Source organism: Rhincodon typus, chromosome 7, assembly GCF_021869965.1.
Source record: "Rhincodon typus isolate 14 chromosome 7, sRhiTyp1.1, whole genome shotgun sequence".
Classification (NCBI taxonomy): Eukaryota; Metazoa; Chordata; class Chondrichthyes; order Orectolobiformes; family Rhincodontidae; genus Rhincodon; species Rhincodon typus.
Genome location: NC_063338.1, coordinates 61,458,238 through 61,480,054, shown reverse-complemented (window position 1 = coordinate 61,480,054; position 21,817 = coordinate 61,458,238). Strand labels below are relative to the sequence as shown.

At 40.7% G+C, this 21,817-nt stretch overlaps 1 protein-coding gene across 3 annotated transcripts in view; it reads left to right on the top strand.

The window, feature by feature from the left end:
* The window catches only part of osbpl11 (oxysterol binding protein-like 11), an 83,998-nt gene that overhangs the window by 13,151 nt on the left and 49,030 nt on the right, over positions 1–21,817 (top strand). For all 3 annotated transcript variants that reach the window (XM_048599033.1, XM_048599032.1, XM_048599031.1), the window contains exons 2-3: positions 18,129–18,197; positions 21,595–21,770. In XM_048599033.1, the coding sequence (XP_048454990.1) occupies positions 18,136–18,197; positions 21,595–21,770 (238 nt within the window). In that variant the 5' untranslated portion in view covers positions 18,129–18,135. The remainder of the gene's footprint in view (positions 1–18,128; positions 18,198–21,594; positions 21,771–21,817) is intronic.

Sequence of the window (21,817 nt, the reverse complement as noted above, 5' to 3'; positions counted from 1 at the left end):
AGGCCCTTGGCATACGACTCTTATACCTATCAGGAACACAAACAGAATTTGCTGGAAAAGCTCAGCAGGTCTGGCAGATTCTGTGAAGAAAAAAATCAGAGTTAACGTTTCGGGTCCGGTGTCCCTTCCTCAGAACTCAGGATTCTGACATTAACTCTGATGTTTTTTCTTCACAGATGCTGCCAGATCTGCTGAGGTTTTCCAGCAACTTCTGTTTGTGTTCCTGATTTACAGCATCTGCAGTTGTTTTAGTTTGTCTGATACCTATCATGTTATTCCAGTTATTTGGGTTGACTCCAGCACCACTTTATTTTTAATCATTTGTAATTGTCTGTCTGCCTAATTTAATTGGATTGTAGGTCATCCCTTCGTTTGGTAGTCAACTGTTGACACTTTACTCACACCTGCAGAGATTTAATATTCGACATTCCACTTATACCAGTTGTATGATCTTTTGATCTCTCTGCCTATAAATACTGTGTCTGTGTGCTCTTCTCTTTCACTTCACCTGACGTAGGGGATGCACTCCGAAAGATTGTGATTTCAAATAAACCTGTTGGACTATAACCTGGTGTCATGTGACTTCTGATTTTGTCCACCCCAGTCCAACACTGGCACCTTCACATCGCAGAATTTATAGGCATAGAGAACAAAAGTTCATACAACTGGTGAGAGTGGAGTGTCGAATAATAAGTCTCTGCAGGTGACCAAGAATGTTAGACAGTGTGAGTAAGGTGTCAACAGCTAAATAACAAGCGAAGGGATGACCTATAATCTGATTAAATGAGGCATAGAGATAATTACAAAAACTTAAAAATAAGGTATTGCCGGAGACAAACCAAATGATTGGAATAACGTGATAGGTATAAGAGTTGCATGCTGAGGGTCGAACCAAAGTAATACGTCATCCAAAACCGTACAAACTAATTAAGGTAGGGAGATTGTAACAACTTATTAAGGTGACTCTACACCTGCATCCCCCACAACAATGACATCGCTGCAACAGCTTCAGTACTCAATACCAACAACTGCTAATTTCCAGATGCCATCCTACAACTCATCCGCTTCATCCTCAACCACGTCTTCACGTTCGAATGTAGAATGGTAGGATAGTGGGAAGAGTCCTACAACTCGTGTATGATTCTTTCAGTGAAAAGAGCGGAGACCACCATATGATGTAGGAGCATAAAAAGGCCATTTGGCCATGCGAGTCTGCTCCACCTTTCAATCTTGGCTGATATGTTTCCCAGCCCCATATTCCTGCCTTCTCCCTATAACCCTTGATCCCTTTACTAATCAAGAAGTTATCTATCTTTGTCTTAAATGCGCACCATGACTTGGCCTCCACAGCCTTCTGCAGCATAAAATTCCATGAGTCACCCTCTGGCTGAAGAAATTGCTTCTCGTCTCAGTTCTAAAAAATGGTCCTTCCACTCTGAATTGTGCTCTTGGTCCTAGTCTGCCCTCCTGGTGGAAACATCTTCTCCATGTCCACTCTGTCAGGCCTCTCAGATTCCTGTAAATTTCAATGACATTCCCTCCTCATCCTTCTAAACTCTGTTGAGTACAGACCCAGAATCCTAAATCACTCCTTGTGTGACAAGTTCTTCATCCCGGGATCATTCTTATAAACAGTTTCTGGAATTCCTCCAAGGCCAGCACTTCCTTCTTGAGGGGCCTAAAATGGCTCATAATGTTCCAAATGCGGACCAACTAGAGCCTTATATAGCTCAGCTCTCTGCTGTTGTATTCTAGTCCTCTCGGAATGAATGCTAATATTGCATTTGTGTTACTATCTGCTAACTGAATCTGCACATTAGCTTTGAGAATCCTGAACTAGGACTCCCAAATCCCTTTGTATTTCAAATTCCTGAAGCTTCGTCCCATTTAGAAAATAGTCTACACCTCTTCTTCCTACCAAAGTGCATAACCACATACTGTCCCACATTGTATACCATCAACCACTTCTTTGGCCACTCTCCTAGCCTGCCCAAGTCCTTCCACGGCCTCCATGCTTCTTCAACACAACCTATTCATCAACATATGTTTGTGTGGTCTGGAAACTTAGCAACAATGCCCTCAGTTCTTCATCTAGATCAGTAACCTATAATGCGAATAGTTGTGGTCCCAACACTGACTCCTGCAGAACTCCATTAGTCACTGGGTGCTAGCCCAAAAGAGAACCGTTTATCCCTACTATGCCTTCTGCCAGTTAGCCAGTCCCCTATGCATGCCAGTCCCTTGCTCCAGATACCATGGACTTTTGCATCTTATTAGCAGGTTCCTGTGCAACACCTTGTTTAATCCAAATAAATTAGGTCCACTGGCTCTAATTGGTCTAACTTGCTTGTTACCTTCTCAAAAAAAATTTATCAGGCATGACTTACCCTTGATGAAGCCCTGCCCTGTTTTACCATACACTTCCAAGTAATCCGAAATCTCATCCTGAATAATGGACTCTAAAATTTTGCCAAAGACAGAGGTCGGGCTAACCAGCCTATATTTTCCTGTATTCTGCCTTCCTCCCTTAAATAAAGGTTTTACTGTAGCCTTTTCCAGTCTTTTAGGGCCCTCCCTGACTCGACTGATTCCTGAAAGGTCACTGCCAGTGCCTGCACAATCTGCCCAGCTATGTCCTTCAGAACTCTGAGGTATAGTCCATCTGGTCCAGGTGATTTATTCACCTTCAGACTTCCCCATCATCCTCCCCTTAATGATGGCCACTACACTCCCTTCTGTCTGCTGACTGTCTTGAAATTCTGGTATTCCGCTGGTGATTCCAATGTTAAAACTCGTGCAAAGTACCTATTCAGTTCCTTGTGCCATTTCTTTGTTCCACATTACTACTTCTGCAGCTTTATGTTCCAGCAGTCCAATCATTCTTGCCTCTCTTACCTTTTATATATCTTAAAAAACACTTCTATAATATTTTTTAAACCACTACCCAGCTTATCTTCCTATTTCACCTGCTCACCTGTTATTGCTCTTTTTCATTATCCTCTACTGGTTTTTAAAGGCTTCCTAATCCTCTGGCTTCCCACTTGTCTTCACCACGTTGTATGCTTTTTCTTTTGATTTTATGCTGTCCCTGTTTTCTATTGTTGTCTCACTCTCCTCTTCGTATGTTTCTTCTTCCTTGGGATGAATTTCTTCTGTGCTTCCTGAATTGCGCCCAGAAACTCCTGCTGTTGCTGGTCCACTGTCTTCCCTGCTAAGTTCCCTTCAATCAGCTCTGGCCAGCCCTTCCCTGACGTCTTTGTAGTTAACTTTACTCAATTGTAATAGTTAAGTCAGATTCCAGCCTCTCCCCCTCACACTGCAAGGGTGGATTCAATTATATCATGGTCACCACTCCAAAGAGGTTCCTTCATGTTAAGCTCCCTAAACAAGTTTACCTCAGCACACATCATCAAATCCAGAACTGCCTGTTCCCTCACAGGCTCTACCACAAGTTGCTCAAAAAAAATCTCATAGACATTCCAGGAATTCCTTTTCTTGAGGTCTGCCATCAACCCATTTTTCTGCATAGTGAGGTGCTGCCTCTTGTTGAATCCTTAATCAGTTGGAAGGAGACTACTGATTAAAATGCAAAATACAGATACCTTTCAAATCATTGTTTCAAGATAATTAAAGGTTTTATCAATGCATACAAGAGGTGACTTCTCAAGTCAGACCATACATTTTAGATGTGAGGTCTTGCCTAGAATCTGTCTGTTTAATCAAGGGTCAGGTTTTTCTTGAGCAAAACAAAATGTATCTGCAACTACACAAACATCTTGGATGAAATAATTCATGTGTTTGTCTGTGTATGTGTATGTGTGTGGTTAGAAAGAAAGAGCAAGAGAGAGAGAGTGTGTGCTTGAGAAGGTATATATGTGTGTGTGTGTGTGTGTGTGTGTGTGGGGGGGGGGGGGCGGTGGAGCATATCTACTAGATGAGGGTACCTTATCGGTCGCATCTCATGTCTGTCTTCTGAGGAGGTTATGACGGTTTTTTGCTGTAGCACGTTGGAACGGGTGATCGATGAGTTGAGCATTGTATCCTGTTCTTATGAGGGCGTCTTTCAACGCCTTCAAGTGTCTGTCGCATTCCCCCTCATCTGACCAGATTCTGTGTGTGCATTGGGCTTGTCCGTAAGGATGGCTTTTTCAGTATGTTTAGGTTGGAAGCGAGAGAAGTCTGGTCCGATGAAACTTGTTGATGAGCCTATGCAGTTGTTCCAGTGATTCCTTATCATGAGACCAAAGATAGAAAATGTCGTCAATGTATCTGGTTTATTGTATTTAATTAGTAGTCTCCTTCCTGACTGATTAAAGATTCAACAAGAGGTGGCCAGTTTTAGGGTGGTTACTTTCTGCTTATAAATTCTGTGTCTTATACCCTGTCTCTCTCACTACGCCTGAGGAAGGAGCTGAGCTTCGAAAGCTTGCGTTTTCAAATAAAGCTGTTGGACTTTAACCTATTATTTGTTCTGGAAAGTGTAAGAGCATCTGCTTAGTCCTCCCCTCCTTTTAATTTTTTCCATGTAGCTAAACGCCCCATGCACTAATATGCACACATGCACACGCATACATTATTTAGTTTAATGTCCTATCCACAGCCCTAGTTATATGATTCGCCAGGAGTCTTGTCCCAGCATAATTCAGGTGGTGCCTGTCCCAATGGAACACCTCCGTTTCCCCAGTGCAGGTGCCAATATCCCAAGAATTCGAACCCAATTCTTCCACACGTATCTTTGAGCCACACATTTACCTCTAATCTGGTTGACCCTGTGCCAGTTTGCTTGCGTCTAAGGTAGTAATCTGTAGATTATAGCTTTTTCATTTCTGCTTTTTAATTTAACCATGGTGAAGGTCATCATCATTGCAAATATGCCTATAGGTGGTCAGCAATCCCAAACAGCAACTCTTGGGCTAAAGCATTCAGCTGTGCATTTAGCATTCATTCCTTGGCAGACGTTGCTGTGTGTTTCACATTTAAGTAATGGTGAGTGCTGTTCCATGGCAAAATCGTGTGTGTGTGTGTCTCTTCAGATTCCAAAAAGTTGGACGCCCTTGATCTCTCTAATTAAACCGTGTTAATGGTGTGGGAAGCAAAAATAATGATGTACCACGTGGTACAGTATGCATAACTTTACTGGTGTAGAGGAAACATTCTGCAATTTTAACTGGTCCACCTTAATTGTGAGACTAGGTGCCTATCTTGAATATTAATAAAAGCCTCACAAATAAAAGTTTGCAAAAGATCTTAATCCTTTCTTGTTTTACAGTGAAAATATTAACTTCAGCTTTCCCTCACACAAAGCCTGCCAAGTAATTTGCCCATTTGGAATATACCATTTTGTAATAATAATCAGAAGGCTTTTACTCCACTTTCAATGAGCTTTATTACAGTCTGACCTTGGATCAATCTGAAAACTCTTGAACCTGTAAATGGCTAGGTTAGACAATTGGAAACGCCGCACTATTATTCAAGGAGGCAGGGAGAAATCAGATAACCACATATTGTTTGTATAACATTGATTGTGGAAAAAGTTACTGGGATTTACTATCAGAGACAGCAGCTGAACTCTGGGGGGAGAAAATGTAAGATGATCAGATGGAATTTGCATACATTTCAGAAGGGAGGATCATGCCTTGCTAATGTGATTAATTCACAGGCATGGTGACTAGAGGAGTGTGAATGCATGTTGTCTTTATGGATAGAAAACATATGATCATTCGCAAGACAGTGCATAATTTTGAAACCACCTAAAGCTTTAAGGCTGATAATTAACTGGGAGGTAAGAAACTTAACGTAGGAATAAATGTAACATCATTTGATTGGCAAGATGTAAACATGTGTTCTCCAGTGATCTGTACTGGGAATTCAGCATCTCACCACACGTTAATTATTTGAATGGGGTGCAACTCGACCAAATGAGCATTAAAGGGCTCAATTGTAGTACCTTATTATAAGCAGAGAGCAATATTCATTTATATAGCACCCTTTACTTAATAAAACATCCTAATATCTCTTTAAATTTAATATGTTAATACTGTATATGAAACTTATCTAGTGCCTAATCAATAGGTATATTTTAGTTTCCATCTTCTGAATTCCAGATTGCTCAGGTATTAGAATTTACTTTAAATACTTTTATTCTGGCAATTGGAAAGGCTTATGGAGAATGCTGTTGGCTGGCTATTAAAACAGGAAGTTTTTTGTACAATGTGATAAAACCTTAGTGGAATTTTACTTTAAAATCTACCATTACAAAAGCAGCTGATTTTTTTGAATAGCTTTCATCAAAAGGAGTGATTTACAGCACGCAACTGTTCATTTAGGCTGCATTTATCATCAACACCACTAGGCAGTGCAATTAGCCCACATGTACAGCAATGCAGCGTTACTGTTTTATGTCGCTTCAAGCGACAGAATGGCAGCTACCTGTCACAAAGATGGTGTTGCCCATATATTTTCCATCCTAGAGCTTTTAAATATGACCTGAACAGGTCAGTAATATTTTGATTTAAACACAGTACATTCTGTAAGGAGGAGCAATTGTAGCAACACCATTATCCTCACATAAATATGGTTCTATTTGTTTGCAACAGCTCTGTTCAGAGGAATGTGGTGGCTCTGAGGAAAAAAAAATCCTTTGGATTTAGATTTTTATGTTACACTCTTTTTGTTTTTATTTCTGTTTGGCTGCAGCTTTCTTGTTTTTGTTTTGCTGGTTTTGACTGGGTCTTAGGCCACAGTTTTGCTCCTTTTGTTGTGCATCTTGGATTTCTTTGCTGCCATCATCTTAGTAGCTGTTGATTTTGCCACCTATTTTGGCATTTCTCGTGGATGCACTAAGGCTGCCAGGCACACAGGTTTCTGCTGCAACTGACTGATTGTGGAGGTTGTCTGTGCATGCTTGGGCTTTGGTGGCCATTTTTTTTGTAGTTCTCTTTGGTATTGGGAACACATACTCTGGTGTGTTTAAACTCTTGATCTTTACTGAAGTCCTGTGCGTTGCAGTTTACTGCTGCAAAAGAAACTGCAGTCATATGCATTGCCAACTTAAAAGTAGCAACATTAACATTGTGATATGCCATTATTGTTGGTAATTTATTTCTACATGAAATTATTGTGAAACTATAACTGAATTTGTGTAATTGTGCATTTTTATCTCAAAGATAGGCTAGTGGTAGAGCATTAATCCTTTTGTGTGTTCACTGTATTTTGTAAATCCTTTAATACTGTCCTTGTTATATTTTGAAGGAAGTGACAACTAGCAGATTGTTTCACTGCATCAGCAGAAATGGAAAGTGTGCTGGCAAACTAGGCAACCATGTTTAGATTTATCTTTCATTGGTTTTGTGATAGACCTTTGTGGTTTTATAAAATTATTACTAGTCTGGAAAATGTATGCATGCTTTTGTGCTTAAAATCTTTACCTGGGAGTAAATGGAAGGATGTGCTGGCGAGACAATAAGGATGTAGTTCAGATGTTAAGTTGTTCAAATGAAATTTAGACACTTTGGCTTTTCACTGGATAATTGTCCATCTGTTAATATTAGAATGTAATCATTAATCATTCCAGTGAGAGCTCCAAAGATCAATGAAAAGCTAACGATAAAGCTTGGTTGTGCCATGCCAAGACAATCCTCTAACAGCAGTAGCAGCTTCTTAGATTGATATAATGTTTTTAATGTCGTATAAATCTCCCAAGGTGCTCCAAGGGGTGTTAACAAACAACATTTAATACCGAGCTACATTATGAGATAATGGGCCAATGACCAAAAGTTCAGATTTTATGAAGTACCCCTAAAGGAGGAAAGAGATGGTTAGCCAGTCTGATTAAGGGAGAGAATCCCAGGAGGGCTTAGAACCTTAGAAGCTGAAGACGCTGCCACCAATGTTAGGGTAGCTGAAGTTAAGGATGCTTTAAGATTGCAAGAATTGGAGGAAGAAAAATCTTGGAGAATTGTAATGCTGGTGGAGAATGCAGAGATTGGGAGGTGTCAAATCGTGGAGGGGTTTGGAAGCAATCTATGCAGCTAGAAGTCTCAAACACTATAATGACATCCTTTTTAATATGGGTTCAGGCTTTCTGCTCTTTGATTTTCTAGAATTTATAGATTCTCCAGTTGTTGGCATACAAGTTGATCTTTGAAAGCGTAATGAGTCCTTTTAAAGACAGGAGTCAGTTTTTGTGCTGAATGTAAAAGTGAACTGGAAGTGTTGGTTGTCATCTTTCTCATTCACCAAGTAGAGTCTACTCCCTGTAGGCATGCCTTAAACTCCTGTGCATCTTCACAACACAGTCCATATTGCCTGTTTGATCCATTCGTGGGATGTGGGCACTGGTAGCTGGCCAGCATTAATTTCCCTAACCCCAGTTGCCCTTGAGAAAGTGGGGGTGAACTGCCTCTTTGAATTGCTGCAGTTCGTGTTCTGTAGTGCTACATCCAGACATAAGGTACTAGTAAGTGAAACCTCCATTAGAGTGATGACACTTTAGGCTAACTAGTAATGTGAGTGTAAATTTATCATAGTCTTACCAGACCATAGTGCTGCCCCCTCTCACTATAGAGAGATGACTGGGGTGATTCAACCTGAGGGCCACCTTGCCACAGGCGAGGGGAGAGGTTGAGAAGGTGAGTCCTTCATGGTAACCTCAACCAGTGCAGGAATTGAACCTAATCTGTTGGTATCTTTCTGTGTGGCCCACCATTCATCCAGCCAATCAAACTAACTGATCCACAGTGTGATTATAGTGTGTCGTTGATGTAAAGACAGGTCAACTTCTGTACGAAGTATATGGAAAATCATGATTTTTCGGACTGACAAAATGGGTTTATATCGTACTCCGCGATCCATAATTATAACTCATTCTAAAGTATGAATTTGGGCACAGGCTTTTGCTGTACCAAGGGATTAGAGAAGAATACGTGATTGATCCCGGCAGCAGACAATCCACAAATATATAATAATATATAATATCTGAGCCGGAGTTTCAATGCAGCGGCTTTTTCTAGTAAAACTGGATGATATTCTGCTAGTTCCACAAAGTTGTCAGATAAATGATCAATTAGTTTTTGTTTAATAGATTGAAGGAGGAATGCAAGTAACACTAATATTCATTGGTAGCTGGTTGGGAGGTCTGAGGTGGCTGATTACAGACAAAACAAACATTCTGCTTTTGGCAGAATGTAAAAAGATTAACTCCTGCTTTGGGATGCTGTTTTACAGGTGTACATCATGTTCTTGTATTTCACTCAAGTTGTTTGTGACTTAATAGTGAATCGAAAGCTAATTATTCTTAGAGTACTTGAAAGCATAGCAACAGCTTAGTTTTTATGATATCCAGCAGAGGCCTGTGCATAAATAGATAAGAAGGACCAGTGTTTATATATCATGCTTTTTTCACAGCTTACAGACAACCTTAAGACATTCACAGCTAGCTGATTTTGTTTTTGAAGTGCTGACACTGCTTGTGCATGCAAATGTGTTCTCCAATTATGTGCACAGCAATGTTCCACAACTGGGAAATGAAATAAATGACCAGTTAGTATATTTTGATGACGATGGTTGAGGGATAGATTTTGGCTAAGATAACAGGAAAATGCCCTCTCTTCCTTGTACTGTGTCATGGAATTTTTTATTTTATTCCATGTGAACAGACAAGGCCTCTGGCCAATATTTCTATCACAAAATGAGCACGTTTGCCAACCAGCATTCCCTCAGTGGAGCATCAGTGTCAACACAGATTTTGTTCCAAACCTGTAATAAAAGCGCACAACTGATAGAAAGGCAAGCATGCCACTGTAAAATCAAGGTGACACATAATGACAACTAGATTGTGAAAATTCTAACCAGTTATTCCCTTCCTTAATAGCTGCCCCCCACTTACACTGCTATTTTATAGGTATTGACATAAACAAGGGATTGAACCTATTATCACGATCAATGAATTTCCCATTATGGAAATGCATAAATCCTGCATATGTAGGGCAGTATTTAGTTTTGATTATCACACCAATTTTTCAATATGGTTAAAATGTTAAAATTTTTCGGGTGGTTCTTCTGCACTATGTATCATTATTTTGTTATAAATGTTTCTGTTATATTACAGTTGATCTGTAATGACTTAAATCAACACATTCTCGTAATCCAGTGCAACCATTGCAGTTATTAGTAGTTGATGATCTGTACTATACCTTTGTTTTCCAATGACAGAGCAGTGGATGCTGTTTATTTGGATTTTAGTAATGCCTTTGACAAGGTTCCACATGGTAGATTAATTAGTAAAGTTATGTCACATGGAACTCGGGGTGGACTTGCCAATTGGATATATAATTAGTTTAATGGCAGGAGACAGAGTGTAATGGTGGAGGGTTGCTTTTCAGACTGGAGGCCTGTCACCAGCTGTGTTCCACAGGGATCTGTTCTGTGTCCTCTTTTGTTTGTCATTTATATAAATGATTTCGATTAGAATATAGAAGGCATTATTAGTAACTTTGTGGACGACACCAAAATTGGAGGCACACTAAACAGTGAAGAAGGTTTACCATGAATAGAAAGGGATCTTGGTCAAATGGGTCAATGGGCTGAATGGCAGATGGAGTTCAGTCTGGATAAATGTGAGGTATTGTATTTTGGTACAACAAACAAGGGTAGGGCTTATTCATAGAGACCTGCAGCATGGAGACAGGCCCTTTGGCCCAAACTGGTTTGTGCCGACCAAAATGTCCATCCATGCTAAGTCCACTTCTTGGCCCATACCCTTTTAAACCTTTCTTATCTACATATTTGTCCAAATGCCTTTTAGATATTGTTAATGTTCCTATCTCTGCTGGCAGTGCAATCCATATGCATCCACCCTCTATGTAAAAAAAATGTTGGCCTCAGGTTCCCATGTATTCTTTCCCCTCTTACCTTAAACTGATGCCTCCTAGTCCTTGATTCCCTAAACCTGGGAAAAAGACTGAGTGCATTCACCCTACCCATGCCTCTCATGATCTTATACACTTCTATAAGATCTCCCCTCAGTCTCCTACGCTCTAAAGAAAAAAGTCCCAGCTTGTCCAACCTCTCTATAACTCAGTCCCTTGAGTCCTGGCAACATCCTTATAAATTTCTTCTGCACTCTTTCCAGTTTAATAACATCCTTCCTATAGCAAGATGACCAAAACTGAACACATTACTCCAAGTGCAGCCTCACCAACGTCCTGAACAACTGAAACTTAACTTCCTAACTTCAAAATTCAGTACCCTGACTGATGAAGGCCAGTGTGCCAACAGCCACCTTCACTGTCCTATCTACCTGTGACTCCACTTTCAGAGAACAGTACACCTGAAGTCCAAGGTCCCTCTCTTCCACTACTCTTCTCCAAGGCTCTACTGTTCACCATGAAGCTCCTACCTGGATTTGACTTTCCAAAATGCAACACCTCACAAACTTATTTATATTAAATTCCATTTGCCATTTCCCGGTCCACTTCCCCAGCTGGTCAAGATTTTGCTGCAATTTCTAGTAAATTTCCTCACTGTCCACGATACTGTCTATTCTGGTGTCATTCGCAAACTTACTAATCATGCCTTGTACATTCTCATCGCTATAGATAACAAACAGTAATGGACCCAGCACCGACCCCTGAGGCACACCAGTAGTCACAGGCCTCCAGTCAGACAAACATCCTTCCAGTATTACCTTCTGCTTCCTACCATCAAGCCAATTGTGTATCCAATTTGCCAGCTGTCACTGGATTCCATGTGATATAACCTTCCGGAGCAACCTACCATGTGGAGCCTTATCAAAAGCCTTACTGAAATCCATATAGACAATGGCTATTGCCCCGCCCTCATCAACCTTCCTGGTCACTTCATCGAAGAACCACTAACAAATTTGAGAGACACGATCTCCTATGCACAAAGCCACGCTGACTTCTCTTAATCACACCCTGTCTTTCCAAATGCATGTATATCTTATCCTTCAGAATCTTCTTGAGTAACTTACCTACCACAGATGTTAAGCTTACTGGTCTATAATTCCCAGGTTTTTCTTTGCAGCCCTTCTTGAATAAGGGCACAACATTTGCTACCCTCCAGTCTTCCGGGACTTCATTCGTGGCTAACGATGATGCAAGTATATCAGCCAGGGCCCCCGCAATTTCTTCCCTAGCCTCTTGCAGGTTTCTTGGATATATCTGGTCAGGACCAGAAGATTTATTCACTTTTGTACATTCTAGTCCTTCCAACACCACCTGTACTGTGATATAGACTGTCCCCAAGATATCACCACTAACTTCTCCAAGTTCCCAAGTCTTCATGTCTTTATCCATGGTAAACACAGAGGAGAACTATTCATTGAGGACCTTACTCTTCTCTTGTGGTTCCACATGTACATGTTCACTTTGGTCCTTGAGGGGTCCTATTCTCTCTCTTATTATTTTTCCTTTAACATACTTAAAAAATCTCTTTGCCTGAGATGATTAGGGTGAACAAAAAGCTATCTCATACCCCCTTTCTGCTCTCCTGATTTCCTCCTTCAGTAAACTCCTGTATCCCCTATATACCTCCAGGGATTCCCTTGATCCCAGCTGCCTGTTCCTGGGCCATGCCTCCCTCTTTTTTTTCTGGTCAAAGCCTCAATAGCTCTTGTCATCCAGGGTTCCTACTCCTACTTGCCCTTCACCCTCACAGAACTCTAGCTATCACACTTTTTTAAAGGCCTCCCACTTGCCAGAGGTCCCTTTGCCTGCAAACAAACTACTCCAGTCAACCCCTGAAAGCTCCTGTCTAATTCCATCAAAATTTGCCTTGCCCCAATTTAGGACTTGAACTTGTGGACCAGTTTTGTCTTTTTCCATTACTATTTTAAAATTAATAGAGCTATGGTCACTGGTCCCAAAGTGCTCCCTCATTGTCACCTGAATCATCTGTCCTGCCCTATTTCCCAAGAGTAGGTCAAGGTTTGCCCATTCCCGAGTAGGACACTCTATATACTGCTTAAGGAAACTTTCCTGAGCACACTTAACAAATTCCACCCCATCTAAGCCCTTAACACAATGGCAGTCCCAGTCTATGTTAGGAAAATTAAAATCCCCCACTGTGACAATCCTATTACTCTTGCAAATCTCCCCAATCTCCCTGCATATTTGTTCCTGTAATTCCCATTGACTATTTGGGGGCCTATAGTACAACCCCAATAATGTCACCATCCTTTTCTTATTTCTTAGCTCCACCCACAAAGCCTCATTGGATGATCCCTCAGTTATTTCATCTCTGACTACTGCTGTGATACACCCCCTTAATCAAAAATGCAACTCCCCCTCTTTCCTCCACCTCTGTCCCGCCTAAAGCACCTGTACTCTGGCACATTAAGCTGCCAGTTCTGTCCCTCCCTTAGCTATGTTTCTGTAATGGCTATAATATCCCAGTCCCACGTATCTATCCACGTCCTGAGTTCATCGGCCTCACCTGTCAGCCCCCTTGCATTGAAATAGATGCAGTTTAATCCAACAGGCATTCCTCGCTCCCTGTCCTATTCCATCCTGACCTGTCTCTTCAACTTGCTATTTCTGATTACTGTATCTCCTTCCAACCTCGCACTTGCCTTCCTGTTGTGTAGGATCCTACCCTCTGCCAATCTAGTTTCAACCCTCCCCTGCAGCTCTATCAAATTTGCCCACCAGGATATTGGTCCCCCTCCAGTTCAGGTGCAACCTGTTCCTCTTGAGCAGGTGACCTCTGCCGCACAAAAGATGCAGGGATCTGAATCCCTGCCCCTGCACCAATTCTTTAGCCACGTATTCATCTGTCATATCACTCCACAGGACCTCATCCCTATTTCTACCTGTGTCATTTGTGCCAACATGCGCAATGACTTCTGGCTGCTCACCCTCCCCCTTGAGAACATTCTGCAGCCGCTGCAAGATATCCCGGACCCTGGCATGTGGTGAGCAACGCACCATCCTGGATTCCCATTGGCGGCCACAGAATCTCCTGCCTGTCCCCCTAACTGTTGAATCTCCTATCCCTAAGGTCCTGTTTACCTTTACCCTTTCCTGCTGCTCCCCAGAGCCAGTTGTAGTGCTACCAGCATGGTTACTGGTGCTTTCCTCTGGTCATCCCTCCCAACCATATCAAAATGTTTTCGAGGGGAATGACACAGGTAGAAATAGGGACGAGGTCCTGCGGAGTGATATGACAGATGAATACGTGGCTAAAGGATTCCTGCACTCTTCTGCCTACTCCCTTTGCCTTTCCTGGTGATCACCCAGCTACTCTCTGCCTGCACCTTAGGTGTGACCACCTCACTAAAACTCATATCTATGATGCGCTCAGCATCTCGGAGATCCTGAGTGCATCCAGCTCCAGATCCAGCTCTCAAACACAGTCTCCCCGACCTGCAGCGGGGTGCACTTCCCACAGACGTAGTCATCATGGACAATGGAGGTCTCCCTGATCTCCCACATCCTGCAGGAGAAGCATGCCACTGCCCTAATTGCCATCACAGCTGCTCTAAGATTGAGAGGAAAGTTAAAAGGACTTTACCTGAGCTTACCTGTACTTATTGCTGAGCCGCTGATCACTGAAGTGTTTCATGCGAATGCCTTACTTCTCGCTCTGCTACCAACAAATTAGCACGTCTCTCACCCCTTTTTTGGTTAGAGGAGGAAGGAGGGATGGTAGGACCTTGGGTAGTGTTGTAGAACAGAGGGACCTATGGGTGCAGGTACATAATTGTTTGAAGTTTGCATCAGATATAGACAGGGTGGTTAAAAAGGCATTTGGCATGCTTGCCTTTGTTGCACTGCCCTTTGAGTATGGGAGATGGGAAGTCATGTTGAGGTTGCACAGGACTTTGGTTAGGCCTCTTCTGGAATATTGTGTCCAGTTCTGATCGCCCACTTATAGGAAGAATATTATAAAGATGGAGTGGGTTCAAAAGAGATTTACCAGGATGTTGCCACGTGTGGAAGGTTTGAGTTGTAAACTAAGGCTAGATAGGCTGAGACTGTTTTGACTGGAGCATAGGAGGTTGAGATGCGACCTGATAGAAGTTTATAAAATAATGAGAGGTATAGATAGAGTTAATGGTAGTTGTCTTTTTCCTAGGATAGGGGATTCCAAGACTGGAGACACATTTTTTAGGGTGAGAGCAGAGAGATTTAAAAAAGATATGAGGCAAATTTTTTACGCAGATGGTGGTTTGAATGTGGAATGAACTTCCTGAGGAAGTGGTGGATGCGGGTACAGTTGCAACGTTTAAAAGACATTTGGAGAGATACATGAAGAGGAAAGGTTTGGAGGGATATGGGCCAGGAGCAGGCAGTGGGACTAGTTTAGTTTGGAATTATGTTCGGTTTGGCCTGAAGGGTCTGTTTCTATGCTGTATGACTCTGACTAGACGGAATCCGAACTAGAAACATGGGGCCAGGAATAGGCCCGTTAGCCTGTCGGCCATCTATAACTGTGCCCTTAATATTTTTCTAATCAAGCTGTTCAGAGATGTCATTATACGCTTGAGCAGTTAGGACATGAACTGGTCCTCCCCTTTCAGAGGTAGGGACTCTGCCGCTTCACCAAACATCCCCTTTGGAGCCATTGCACGCTTGTATACTTACTAGGACATCTTAGAAACATGTACTTCCTAACATGTACTACTTAATCCAACAATGGTTTGACTATTTGTTTAGGAGCACATGGAATCCACAGTTAATGCCCACCACCTATTTACGATTAAGTACTTGACATAGAGTTAATACTGGAGGGTTCTTGTGGCGCAGTGGCATTGTCCTTGCCACTGATCCATGAATATGGGCTCAAGTCCCACCTGCTCCAGAAGTGTGTAATAACATCACTGAACAGGTTGATTAGAAAGTTGTTTAAAAAATGGTGTTGTCTCAGAAGGTGAGATTGTAAAAAATATAGAACTCATACTGGTCTCTCCAACCAGTAGAAATGGGGCAGATAGAGAAAAGTTATCCTTTCCCCTTAATATCTCAAAAACTTTGATCAAACCATTCCTTAATTTCTAAATTCTAGGAAATACAGCACTCCTTTACGTTATGTCTCCTTGGAATTCTTCTGTCAAACATAAGTATCAATTTGGTAAATCTACTCTGCACTCCTTCCAAGGCCAGTAACTCCTTCCTAAGATGTGGTGTCCAGAACTTCTCCATTTTATGTAGATGTGACATAACTTCAACTGTTTTATCACGTGTTTGGGGTCTACCAAACAGTAATCTCCTAAATACTGTTACTTGAGTTCAAGGTGCTTTCCTCTAACTCTACTAACAACATAACCAACAAACCATTCTCTTAGACCCTTAGAAAACTTCTGTCTCCTTCCAGATTTACCTGTGACTAATAAGTCTGATCTGGTTCTAGTCTCATTCTGAGGAGTCAGATGCTTTGAATTCTTCCTTTCCTTAGTCTGAGTGTTTCTCTCTGAGGTAGTTATATCTCTGCCTTTTCTGAGAAATAATTCTACAACGTTCAACTATATCAGTGTATTATAATTTTTTTCACAATATCCCTTGTTCTGTTTTCAACTCTGTATGGTCTCAATTGCTGTATTTTTGTGTACTTTTGCAGTGATCTGACATAGATATTTTATTTCAATTAATCGTGTTTAGTAATCTATTGAGAATTAATAAAGGTCTTTGAACTTAATTAATCCATTCCCAAGTGGTTCCTTGGCCTTGACTGAAATGATAGTAACAATGGTTCTTCTTTCTGTTGGCTGTTCACTGCATACAGATGCAATTGCTGATCACTTCTTGTATTGAGTTTGAAATACCTGGCCATTAGACTGACTCTTGCAAGCTTGTGTGATACTTTGTCTTGCCCAATTGAGATCAGCCACGACCATATGCCTCTGCATTGCAGAGTTTTGCAATTTCCCTCCATTTAAATAACGTGGTTGTGGTCCAGCGGTCAGTTCAACTTACATTTTTGGGTATGCAACCATTATTCATCCCAAGGTTGTGGGTGAGTCAGAGGAAATATTGCTTGGCAATTTGGCATCAAGTACAATCTTTTGAGTTGGTGAACTTGGCCTTCCCAGAGATGCTGAAGTTATTTTTAAGAGTGCATCAATTATAACCCTGTACAATGATTGCAACATCTGTCTGCTGAGCATCGTAGGAAAAGCCAAAATTGCATGTGTTGCCCTCATCAGACGGAATACCCTGAAAGTTAGTGTGATTTCAGATCTGGAAGAAGTATAATATTTTTAATTACCATCTGAACATTGCAATTGAATTATTTAAATAACCATACCAAAGCTACACTTGGTGTTTCTTAGGAATTAGTTGGCAACACTTAGGGCTTAAGACTGCTGGACTTATTCAAGTGAGGTATGAAATAATAGGGAAAGTGTACACTGCCAGTTGTGCTCACAGCAATTAATATGATGTAACTTCGAGCGCATGTTGGAGACTGTTATTTGCAGCAATGAATTTCTTGGTGTGTATGACACTAGGTTGACCAAGCTAAATTTCATTAGCTCTAGGCTCCTTATTCTGATGACTTGAAAAATAAAACTCCTAACCACTTCTTTTGTTTCTAGCACTAACTTTAAACAGATGCACTCTTATTACAGATTTACTGATTAAAGAAATAATGTTTTACTAATTGGCCTTTTCATCCTACAAAATTTGCAAAACTGCAACTAGACTGCCTTTTAGGCTTTATTTTTCACAATGTACTTTTTTCAAGTATCTCATTTCATCCTGTCATTCTTGGTACCATTTGATGATTGAGACTGCAGTTTTTTTTTTCCATGGCACTAGCAACTTTTGTCTGATGGAGTGCCTAAGAATGCCCATAAATATTTCAATTTAAAGTATATTTCTATCTTCTGCTTCCTGCCCAGGATATCCACTCGGATTTGAAAATCTGTTTTATGCCTTCTTCTAATCTCCCATCTGTGTTCTTATCAAAAATTGACGGCAGGTCACAGCACAAATTTCAAGGATTAATCACTCCAAAATTTTCCAGTGTTTGAAATGTAAAATGTTATGGTTGCTTCAATGCTATGGTATTTTGAGTGACTAAAGTGAAATGTGTAATCTGAGGTTGCATTAGTTTCTTTGGTTATATAGATTTGCATATCACAACTCTATTTTTTTTCTGGCCTACAGTGATCACATGGAGAATGTACATGGATATTTGATGAAATATACTAACCTTGTCACAGGCTGGCAGTATCGGTGAGTTCATTTAGCAGATATTGTTAAATAATTGTTGAGCTCTTCAATTAACTTTGATTGCTTTAATGTGTAAGTAGTGATGGTGCTATCTAGTTTTGGCTTCACCTAAAAAACTTGTGTGAGGCATAATTCAATTTGTGCTTACATTATAACTCGTGCAAAGCTGTTTCTTACCTCCTTTACAGTGTTAGCATAAATCAGACCCCTGATATAAATGCTTCTTTTTAATTTAGAAAATGTTGCCTTACAGTCATGCAACAGGGAAACTGACCCTTCAGCCCAACTCGTCCATGCTGATCAGGTTTCCTAAACTGAACTAGTCCCGTTTGCCTGTGTTTGGTCCATATCCCTCTATTCATGTTCCTGTCCAAATGTATTTTAAATGTTGTAATTATACCTACTTTTATCACTTCCTCTGGCATTTGTGGACCACCTCTGTGTGAAAACGTTGTCCCTCCGATCTCTCACCTTAACCAATGCCGTCTAATTTTGGACTTCCCTTCACTGGAGAAAAGTTCCAGGCTGTTCACCTCATCTATGCTCCTCGTGATTTTATAAACCTTTGTAAGGTTGATTTTATCAAAGGGCCCAATTTGCACAATAAATTATTGCTTTCAATGGGAAATTGGATAAACCTCTAAAGATAAAGTGAAGATTATGGAGAAAAGGTGGAGGTGGTATTGGAACTAGCTGAATAGCTTTTGTAGAAAGTCGGTGTGCCTCCAGCTGTGCAGTCGCCATTCTATGATTTGAAAATATGGCTTAGTTTACTAGTATTCTAAAGGGCTGTGGAGCTAGTGAAGGTTAAAAAGATGAGAGGTTTTTAAATTTTCTTTTACAAAATACATGAAGGAATTTCAATATGGGTGAGAATTTTACATTTTTGGGGTGTTGAAAGCATGGGAGTCAATATTGGTCACCAAGGAAATAAATAATTAGAGAGCTGGACTTGGAGCAGAATTGGACATTGTTATGATCCCAAACCAGATCACCAACACTACTTTATGTTAGAACAGTAATACAATCTAAAAATCATTCCACAACTTATTTTAACACATAATTAATATATTGTTAAGCATGAGTAATATACAGTGATCAAATATCCTACAATGCATGTCACATAGCAAATGCAAGCAGGGTAGATCCCACAGAATTCTCAATAACTCCCCCAAAATTTAATGATACGTTAAGTTATCACATCTCAACAAACTTCACAAGATTGCAATTCTTCACTTTTGCTGATCTGGGCTCAACTCCCAATCAAGAGTTGTTCCATCATGGACTTCCTCATGGACTGTTCTGGATCTTGTGCGCACCACTTGGCCTCAAAACTGTACTCGGTATTTATTCACAAATTTAACTTAGCTCTTCACCAGCAGTTAATTTCACCAAGCTGACAGCTGTTCCTGGGTTTTCTCTGTTCTCTAATCTTGCTATATTGCATTAAGTGAATACTGCTTGTGGCTTTTCAAACCCCACTCTCATAGCTGCACTCATGTATTAATGCTCATAGGCTTCTTCTGAGCCCCTCGCAACTTCCCAACACGCAAAGCCTGTGACCTTCCCAATCTCTCAGTTCTCCAGGACAATTCTTGAGTCCTGATTTCAACTCTTAGCTGCTTACTAACTCCTAGAACTGCGACTTGGTGTTCGTTCTAAAAGCATAAAGCTACCCAACTATTCTTGACTCCTTCCCTGGAGGCAGCTAAAAATCAGTAGTCTTAAAATGGAGTTTGCTGTCTGTCTCTCTGTCCCTAACTAAACTCTATTGGCAAAACTGTTTTTCAGTGATCTCAATTGTTCTGAGTGACCTTTTAAGTCCTTGCAATAAGTCCTACCCCTAATACCAGGCAGGTTTGAATGACACCATTTAACCACTCTGGAACTGAGTGTGCTCTAAATTTTAAATTTTAAAGAAATTGTTTTCTCTGGATTTCTTCACGCCACAGACATCAAACTATAGTTTGAAGGTTGAGAGTTCTGAGGAGGGGTCACCGGACCCGAAACGTTAACTCTGATTTTTTTTTTTTTTGCTTCACAGATGCTGCTGAGCTTTTCCAGCAACTTCTGGTTTTGTTCCTGATATGCAGCATCTGCACTTCTTTCAGTTTTTATGGGGATTAGGTAGTTGATAGACTGAGGTGATAGCAATGTTACAGGTGAAGTTGGCTGTGACATGTTGTGCTACACCTCTGGAGCAGGTAGGACTTGAACCTTTCTGGCCCACAGGCAAGGTCCACCACCACAGTGCCACAAGTGCACTCATATTTATGCTGACAAGGATAGAGACCTCAAAAGCTTTCTCTGTTGAGTCAACTGGTGGCCGGTATGTCCTACAACGTCATAATTCTCAAGACCGTATACAAGAGTCAAAATGTTGATTTTCATTCGTAACCAAGAATGGCTGAAATTCCTCATTGCGGGAAGGGTGGTTTGAGGGCACAGTATTTGTACCTTATTCAGAACTTTTAATTTTGTGTTTCTATATTTGTGATTGTGCAAAGGTATTGTCAATGTTATTGATGACGCAATATACCAAAACATATATTTGCAAGTGTTACTTCTGATCCATGAGATAGTGAGAACAATGTTGAATGCACATTTAGCTTAGAAACACAATTTTAAAATTTCATGCATGCAAACATTTGAATATTACAATATGTTGGAATTGCTCATTAGAGAAATGGTAAGACCCTATTTGTTTACAAAACTAGTCAAGCTTTAGTACTGTGACTTTATTATTTTATTTATTCCAGTACACTACAGGAAAAATCTCACTTAATCAGTACTTTTAATAATGTAACATTTTAATTCAGCCTTAAAGTTAAATCCAAGTTCTGAAGAACAGTCAGACTGAACTCAAAACCTTACCTCTGTTACTTTGTCCATAAATGTTGCCAGACCTGCTGAGTTCCCACATTCTGTGTTGGTTGCAGTCATGTCACCTTGCTTTAGTATCTTGGTTGAGTTGATTGCCCCCTCTAGCATTTGAGTATGGTATTTAGGCTGATAATAGGTGCGTATCTGAGAGATCTGCATTCCCAAAGTTGTTGTCTTTTGGATTAGGTATTAAACTAATGTGGTAGTTCAGCTGATGTAAAAGGAGGATTTTATGAAGCAGAGCTCTTCTACGTAATAAACCTAAATAAGTTAATTGGCTAAAGCTTATTTTCCTATATTTGGAATCTTGCTGTGCATGTCAAAAGAACTTGTGCGTTAAGTGAAAGTAATTCGTTACTTTTCTGTTTTTTTGAGACTTTCCCGGGAAAGGTCAGTCTCTGCATAAGTATGAGTTCCTTTCTATCCCTCAATACTGTGTGTGGTTTCCAAAGCTAGCAAGCAAACTGCTATTGTTTTAGTTCTTTGTAGTGATTGTCTTTTATTTTGCCTTCACCAGATTCTTTGTTTTAAATAATGAAGCTGGACTACTAGAATATTTTGTGAACGAGCAATCCAGAAATCAGAAGCCAAGAGGCACTTTGCAGCTAGCAGGTGCAGTCATCTCACCAAGTGATGAAGACTCTCACACCTTCACAGTCAATGCTGCTATCGGAGAACAGTATAAACTAAGAGGTATAATACTGAGGACGCTGTTTCATTTTGATATCTATTGCTTGGTG